Source organism: Cicer arietinum, chromosome 3 (genome assembly GCF_000331145.2).
Source record: "Cicer arietinum cultivar CDC Frontier isolate Library 1 chromosome 3, Cicar.CDCFrontier_v2.0, whole genome shotgun sequence".
Lineage (NCBI taxonomy): Eukaryota > Viridiplantae > Streptophyta > Magnoliopsida > Fabales > Fabaceae > Cicer > Cicer arietinum.
In genome coordinates, this window is record NC_021162.2 from 64169139 (window position 1) to 64178078 (window position 8940).

Sequence of the window (8940 nt, forward strand, 5' to 3'; positions counted from 1 at the left end):
TATTCCTTTAGGATATCCAATGAAAACACATTTGATTGCTCTAGGATCCAATTTATCTTGCCTTGTGTGAGCAAATGCCAAAGAGCCAAATACCTTTAGATTTGTGTAGTCAGCTGGTTTTCCATTTCACATCTCAATTGGTGTCTTAAATCCAATAGCTGATGAAAGACATCTATTAATCAAATACACTGTTGTAACTGCAGCTTCTCTCCAGAATGTTTTAGGCAGCCTTGCACTCAAGATCATACATATGACCTTTTCCAAGATAGTTTTGTTCATCCTTTCAGCAATGCTATTTTGTTGAGGGGTGCTTGCAACTGTTCTATGTCTTTGAATACTTAAGTCCCTGCAATACTTATTAAACTGCTCTAAAAGATAATGCATGCCATCGTCAGTTCTTAAACATTTCAACTTAGTTTCCTTTTGAGCTCCAATTTTCATATTGAAAAGTTCTAGAGGTGTTGTGTTGGCCAATACCAAAACTGCCCCTCTTAGCCTTTCCTAGAATACAATGTTCTAAAAAACAGAAAAAGGAGACTGGTTATCCTTCTCCGTTTTCTGCAGTTTTGAAAAAACCAGTTTTTCAATCAATGTAAACGAGAATTAAAGAAAGATAGGAGAAGAATAACACTCAGATTTACGTGTTCAGTCTCAATTGATGAGACCTACGTCACGGAAAAACAAATAAGATTAATCCACTATTAATGATTGGACTTTACAAGATTAAGGCATTCTCAAGATTGATCTCCTATTATCTATCACTGTTTCTAAACCAGCAATACTAGTATTTTCACTCAATCTTTCTTTCTCTCCCTTAATCTTCTTTTGCTGAATTTCTATGAATCTCGAATTGCATATGTCTCACTCTCAATCAACAAGTACCACTTGCAACAACACATTACAACTTACACAATGCATTTTCAGCTATAGTATTTAAAGGCAAACTTCTTAACTAACTATAACTAACATTGTCTTAACTAATTTCAGCTATAACTAACTAACTAACTTCAAGTTGTTACTGATTTGAGACACACTTCCACATTTGAAGTTTTGGATGAATTTAACTTCATCTTTACAAAATCAATTTATAAAAAGCGACAATTAAAAATAGCTGAGTGCTTAGTTTTGTAAAAATGTAATATAAGATAGTAAAGAGTATTGAAAGGGTTCCTCTATATCAAGCGGCAAACCCCTTCATATAGATTTTGTTTGTATTTGAATCTATTTAACTTAAGTCGACTCAATAGTAATATGGCTTGTGTTTTTAGTGTTATATGTTTTTCGTCCATGTGTTTGTGTTTGATGAGCTTAATCAAATAGATCAAAATAGCCCATAAATCATCGAGCATTGAGTATTAGAGACAAGGAAAAAACATTTGAATCACTCTCCGATAGGCAAGGGTGAGATTATATGCATTCCTTAGTAATGAGACTAATAACAACAGTTGAATTACTCTTCGATAAAATATACGATGGTATTTTTGGCTATCTGCAATTTAGAAAGCCATCATAATTCTTTAGAGTTCATCATTTCTAATATTATGAAAAACTCAATTTAGTATAAATTTTAAACTTTAAGAGTTTGAAATATGTAGTTTTTATATAAAGTTGAACAATAAACTTTTCTCATGTTCCTACAAATAAAAAATTTGAATCATTATCATAGGTTTAGGATTTATACAAAAAAAGGAAAAATAACAACAATAAAAAGTTAATGCAGTTTTTTTATATAAAAAAATTATATTATGAGAGACATATCTCAAACAACTCTATAGAGAATCGTCAACTTTTGCGATAATTTACAATAAATTTAAGTATAATCTACTGATTAGATGATTTTGAACTTGAATGTAAGTCACAATAGGTTTGACTAAAAAATTCAACAACTTATGCCAATCCTAGTAGATAGTATTCTAGTTCCACATCAAGAAACTCTACCAATATCTTCATGTTGAGTTATGATTAAACAAATACAAAAACCATTTTGACATTATATTGTGCATAACTATTAAACTTTTATTATATATCAAAGAAAAATAAGTGCATCTTTCTTGGATTTAGAGTTATTGCAACTATATTATGATTCAATCACATCAATCGTATGATTGAAGCCGCTAGATAAAGATATAATGAGTTATATTTTTGAATGTTGTATTAAACTTAATTTGATTATGTTCAATAAAAGTTTTATGATCTTCATCTGATAACTATGATCGCATGATTGCAGTGATTGCATCATAATAATAGTTGGTGAACTCAAATCCATATATTTCTTCAATGACACAGTTGTTATATAATATATTATTGGACTTTTTATATTTTTAGATTAAGGTAGTCTAGTCTTTTTATGTTTTACTATTTTATTTTCTTTTTGTAACTTTTGAATTCATAAGATTTTATATTCCATATTGAAACTCTAACCTGTTTTGTTATCTCCTTATTGTGTGATTCTCTGTATTGTTAAAAACAATGTCCATTTTTTTATACTCAATTACTCATTGAACAATGTAAATAAAGTTGAAGAATAGAGCCTACTATATACCAAACAAACATGGACCAAATTTAATTTATAAGTCGAGGAAGTTTAGTTATTCTTCTTTAGTTATGAAGCAAAACGACAATCCAATCCGATTCATGCTTTATGTCCTTTAGTGGTTTTCATGTTAGGATTTAATAGGGGATGTTCATGGTGTCGTTTTCTATAAAACACGAATCTATGCTCGTGGAATTCCCTTTTCTTCATGTGCGGCTATAGTGGCTACTAAGCAGCATTTTTTGGTTCAAGTTTTGTAGTATGTCACCAACAAATAAATAAATTAACCCTTTTAAAAATTGCATTATAAACAAACAAAAAATATGCATTTTAACGTCTTTTTGTCAAATCATAAACAGTGAATATTATAACTTTTTGTTTCTTTTTTAAAAAATAAAAATAATAATGTTCAATTGAATAGTTAATTTTGATTTTCTCAAGTGATGATCATCTCGAGGGATAGGGACATGCCCTATAAGAGTCGACCAAGCATGGCTCTCACTAATCACATTAGTCCAGGAGTTTACTGTAGAAATCTGAATCTTATTGGAATGTTCAAACTTTAAATCATTCTATTGAATTAATTTTACTATTTTTTAACTCAAATATCATTTTCATCCATTGTTCACATATGTCTAATCACAGTCCCAGCATGATCTTTTTTATTTTTTTTTTGCAACTTGTTTTATATTCAAAGAAAAAGAATAGTCCATTTCCTTGTCTATTAAAATACAAAATTAAGTGCATTACTTTTATAATCGGTCCACTGTAATTAATATTTATAAATTATCAATAATTTTAACAATAATTAATATTACTTTTCAAAAATAATAATTTATAATCTTATCTTTATAAATAAAACTGTAATTAAATTTATGTTTGATTAAATAAGTAATATATAATTTATAAGTAAAACAAAATTTCATCAAAAGAAGCACAAGTTGTGCTCAGGTGAAGCCTGCTTCATTAACAGTTGTAAAGTCCACATCCTTATCCTGTGCAATACGAGTTGGACTTCTCTTCAATGATCGAATAAGTTCAATTGGATAGAAAAAAAACTCATCAAATAAAATAATAATAATAATAATAATAATAATAATAATAATAATATTTTATTAAATGACTCTTTCTTTATTCAATTGGTGTTGTTCAATTACTGAAGAGAATGGCATCTCATGTAAGACGAGGTCCAAAAAACAACTTGAATCTAAAGTAGAACAACCTTAAATGTGTTAAAACAAGTTAATATGTCAAAATTCTTTAACTTTTGACTCCTAAATTATTTTGTTTATGAAGTAAATAGATGTAACTATTCAATTTAAGATTGTGATTCTAAGCTTGCTTGCTCTAAATTTCCCTCCTTGTTTTTGTATATGTTTGATTGTTTTCAAATTCTTTTAATATGATGTTCTAAAGCAACACTTTTCACCAATACATTTTCCAATCAGTTTGATGCATGGATAGTGTCACAAGAACAGTTGTTCAGAATGAAACCAATGGTGCTGCTTTAATAGTGACAGCTTAGAACATTATGAACTAAAGGTTCTCAAAAGAAACACCCTCTTTGGCCTTTGTGACAACCACGTTTTCACAAATGGTGCTTCTATGTTACAAGTTTTTTCATGAATTGTGGGGTGAAGCAAATAGCTGTTAAGTCCATATACAGTTTGAGACTTTCACCACCATAATAAACTACATCATCATGATCACAAAGGAAAAGAAGAAAATAACCTACAACTACGAAATCGACTTACATGAGCATCCAAACTCTAAACCATTACTTCACAGTTTGAAGGAGTTACTGCACAAATACTAAATCCATTAAAATGAAATATATAGCACAAGTTTAGAGCAATTTCAATAGCCAAAATGAATGGCTATCTCTTGAGCACGCTGAAGTAGATTCGATTTAGAAGGCACGCCATGATGCTGCATATTAGAGGATCTTTTGTAGCAGTTGGGTGAAAGACTTTGACATTCTGAGACATCAACTGGATCGACATTTTCGTCTTGCTTCTCAAGCTTACCGTCGTCTGTCATAACTCGCATAAACTCCTCCAGCGCGTTACACATCCAATCGTATCGGGTGAGTCTAAATGCTTCTTTTATGTTTAACTAAGAGAAAATATCGGTTAAAAGATGTTCTCACAATGTACAAATTGCAATGTTTTAGTCTAGATTAAGTAACTTAAGGATTCATTCCATTTTATTCATAACAAATGCAGATTAACAATTTTGATTATTTATAAAATTCTATAAAGGATTACCCATTGGCGAGCACAGTTTTTCTGCTCGGGCCAAGCCTCAAGTTCTTCGGTCACCTCCAAGGCAAACATGTATCCTCTGCAGCCTCCTTCAATGCTACTACACAAGTCCTGACTGCTTTTGCTTCTGAACTCCCATATTCCTAATGGAATTTCCTGAAAAATGAAAAGTATAGCAGATTTAGCAAAAGTATATCATATAAGACCACGTTAATAGCAGCGCTATAGTATTGTTGTATAGCAGAATTTGAACAAACGTCTAGATTCTGCAATTCACTATTGACAACACCACTATGATGTATAGGACTGTAATCCTCCTCTGAAAGTTTGAACTACAAGGTTTATTAATATAACCATTACATGCATAGAATTTTCCAAGCTTTCTCTCACATGAATGTGACATTATATATATGATCATATTGGGGCTCAACTAGGAGACTAGAATGAAATTGTATGCAAAACTATGCCACTAAATGTTAAATCAAATCAAAGTTGAGTTGCACATCTTATAAATTCAAGTTTAAGTGCATTGTTTGCATTGCAAGTCAAACCATTGAAAAGAAGTTCACAATCAATAAAGGATTGTTTATGAAATTTGTTAACACCAACAAAAGATGTGATGTGAAATTTACATCATAACCAAAATATTTGAACAATATTGTTCTGTCATTCATGTTGATTGCTTAAATTTTTCAAGATGGGATTAAAACAAATACTTCAATAGTCTAGAGGGAAACTGAACCCACTCTTAGTACTCCTTTAACTCCTGCTTCTTCTAACGCTTCGCGACAAGCGGCTTCTGTAACAGTCTCATCATCCTCCCAACCACCCTGTCAAAGTGTAGAAAATTAAACTTTTCAGTATTAAAAGGCCTCATGCTGATGAAAGTTGTTGATGCAGACAATATCAAGTACCTTTGGAAATACAAGGTCATCGCGTTTTGGAGAAGAAACCATAAGTACTTCTATTAACTCCACAGTCTTTTCCATTTCATCTGCATTCTCCTTTCTCCATCTATAGGGAATACATCTGTTGGTATACATAAGAAAATTATGTAAGTGAATCATTTGGCTGAACAAAAACTGTTGCAACTCTCATCAATGTCAATTCTCAAAATTCTACTAGCAAAATATATAAGCCTGAAGGAAACGTTTTGCCATGTAAGTCCAGCTCAAGCAGTAAAAAGCTACATAACATTTGATATGTTGTAATGCGGATTCGAATCCGCATTATACCACCCTTCCCCATAGTTAGTATGAGCAAGTTTCGCCACAAGGCTCTTTGAAACCAAAATAAAAGTAAACATTTTATAACAAGATCTCAAGATCAATCAGGGTATGATTTTTTTTTTGTCTTAACTCTTATGGTTCTCAAAAGTAAGGGCCCTGAAAATTCGGAGTTTGATCGGGAGATAAATAAAGTCTGATCAAGGATTATTCGCCTTAGGTTCTCCCGAACGGTTCACTCTTCACTGATTAGAGTATGATAGTATCAACATTCAGAAATCCAAAACAGATACTGACACTAGTGGAGCTCCTGTAGTTTCAAATTTTAGTTCTTTTACAAATCACTCTTGAATAGATTACTTTAAGTAATTGTTTCTTTTAGGCTGATCTCTGGTTTTGTCTTTGAAATTATATTATTTACCATAAACACAACCTTAAAGTTCTTCTTCAGGGCATAGAATCATGGCAAGCAAAAATTTGTGCTAATGCATTAGAAAACTAAATTACCATATGATGTGAGATGTAGGCATACTGTTATTAGTGTCATCAAGTTTCAGCTATATTTTGTAGGGTATGGCTTATAATTAGTGATAAGTATGCAAGTACAGGGGTGCATGGACAAATTACTCAGCGGAATGGTTCAGGGGTAATTTTGTAATATGGACCACAATATTTAAATACATGTACAGAGTAAACTTTAATCAAGAATCATAATAGAAAGATAATACAATCGCTATAACTGGAAATATAAGTATAATTAGTCGAATTTTAAGATAAAAAATTGTGTGTTTTCTTTTATATCTTTGTATATCTTTATTCTTTTGAACTAAGGATTGTGCTCTACCATATTCACAATATGGTCTTTAAAATTTTATATTTAACTCATTTCCTCACCAAACAAATCCACATGATGTTAAGTTGAAGAAAAATGAAAAGCAAAAGTGTAATATTTTCCGAAGCAAGATTTTAAATTATTTCTTTAACGAATCCCACTCACCACTTTTGTCACTTCATTTTTATGGTATAGTAAGTAACAAGATATAAAAAATTTAAGAGTGGCTTTTCCCTAGTTTAATCCCTTTTCTCTCATTATTATATGGTCCACTGGAACATATTGAATGCCTAAAAATGAGAATCAATCATTCAAGCTTGATATAAAGATCAGAAATTTCCATGTAAGTGCTAATAGCAGGCTGAATCCAACCTTCAACCACAAACATATCTCACAAACAATAATTTCATAAACAATATTTTGCTACCCCAGTTCACAACTGTGTTACTGATAAATCTCAGAGTTCTATATTCACATAAAAGCCAAAATAGATCACGCAATTTGATTTTTTTTTCTTTCATTTTTAACAAACCTTATGTCAATGACATGGCCCACTAAATTGATTTATCATTGTAATGAACATATCCTCATGAAATACTATTAATTAAATAGTTAAATAACATAAAAGACAATTATGTAGAAACAGTTTTATGATGCCTTTCTATTCCATAAACAAAAAAAAAAACTAGATTTCACCAACTGTATAAAACTCTTATTTGTCATTTTTTTTTTGTTGTAGGAAGATTATTAACCCGACCAAGAGTTGGAGATTAATCACTCGAATTACGTAGATCTATTTATTTTATACGCATCGAGCAAAGATCGAACTCATGTCACGTGATTAAAAACCGACCATTTGGGTTTTATCTCAAAATCGTGCCACACATTTAATTTTCTATTTGCACATGAGACAAAAAGCAATGAAAGAGAAAGGAAACATCGAAGAAGATAAATGGAAACACAACAAAGCAAAGACAACAACCGTATCAATTTCCAGGAATTTGAACCATTAAACATTAATAACCATTATAATGTATGGTCTAAACAACAAAAAACGAGTCATAACCCAAAAGGGGTAAAAAGGGTATTAAGTAACAAAAATAAAAAAAGAAGAGATTTTTAAGAAAGAGAAGCTATGTCCACAAAATTGAAAACTTACCCAGAAACAAGTCGAAGGTTGTCTTCATAACGTTGTTTTTGTCTCCCCGTTCTTGCTGGTACAAACGACATAGATTCTAGAAAACAAAAACAAAAAAATACAAACTTTAAGAACACAAAGAAAAATAAAAAACTGGGGTTGTCTTCAAACATAACCAAAAGCATGTAAACATTAACGGGTTGTGCTTAAATCATACCCAAATTACGTTTTGTTTAAATCAAGAACACAGTGAATAAAGAAGCTTTCATTAAGGAAGAGGAAAACCCGAAGAATCTAAAAGCTTTTGCATGAGATAGGAACCGTGAAGGAAAAAAGTGATGTTGTTTTGGATAAACACGTGTATTGTTTTATGTTTAAAACTATTGTGCGTTAAAATGAAGATTCCGTTGTTAAAGTTTCAAGAAAAACGCTTTCATGAAAATGGTTTATTTTTTGTTTTCCACAGCATGGGGTCCAAATGGCAGAACGAAACAACAAATGGTCCAAAAGGTTTTATTTTTATAGCTTAATTTTATGCAGAAATGGAATTTACGGAAAGATAGAAAGAGGAAGAAAAGGTTGTTGTTTTGGTAGAATGAAAAGAGGGGAAAGATAAAAGGGTTTCACGGAAAACAGAGAAAAAAGAGAGATAAAGAGAGCTTTCAGCAATGGCTTCCATTTATAATTGGTCATTATTTAAACCTTTTTTCTTATATAGGAGTTTCTTAATCTTCTGTTAATGATTATTTTCTTTAAAAGAGACCATAATTGCGTTGATAGAGTCAATTTTTTATATTTAATAAATTGAACTTTAGACTCAAAAATATATATGTACACACAAATTACATAACAATTTTGAATGATTAATATTCCATGTGTTTCATATTTAATGTCTCGTTTAATATATTTTTTCTTCTTAAATTATATATTTCTTTATATTATCATGA

At 30.7% G+C, this 8940-nt stretch overlaps 1 protein-coding gene across 1 annotated transcript; it reads right to left on the minus strand.

Annotated features, from left to right (window-relative positions):
- Positions 1–4021: 4021 nt before the first annotated feature.
- Positions 4022–8680, minus strand: LOC101515744 (nudix hydrolase 12, mitochondrial). The gene is made up of 6 exons (XM_004493044.4): positions 8211–8680; positions 8015–8090; positions 5712–5826; positions 5544–5627; positions 4801–4953; positions 4022–4648 (listed from the first exon to the last, which is right to left on the minus strand). The coding sequence occupies exons 2-6, from the start codon at positions 8083–8085 to the stop codon at positions 4391–4393; spliced, it is 681 nt and encodes a 226-aa protein (XP_004493101.1). The 5' UTR covers positions 8086–8090; positions 8211–8680; the 3' UTR covers positions 4022–4390.
- Between the last annotated feature and the right edge of the window lie 260 nt (positions 8681–8940).

Excerpts from the sequence above, each read along its gene's own strand:
- LOC101515744 (XM_004493044.4), bottom strand. The coding sequence starts at position 8,085 with ATGTCGTTTGTACCAGCAAGAACGGGGAGACAAAAACAACGTTATGAA. Across the intron at positions 5,827-8,014 it reads AACCTTCGACTTGTTTCTGG|ATGTATTCCCTATAGATGGA; the intron begins GTAAGTTTTCAA and ends GTATACCAACAG. Across the intron at positions 5,628-5,711 it reads ATGACCTTGTATTTCCAAAG|GGTGGTTGGGAGGATGATGA; the intron begins GTACTTGATATT and ends ACACTTTGACAG.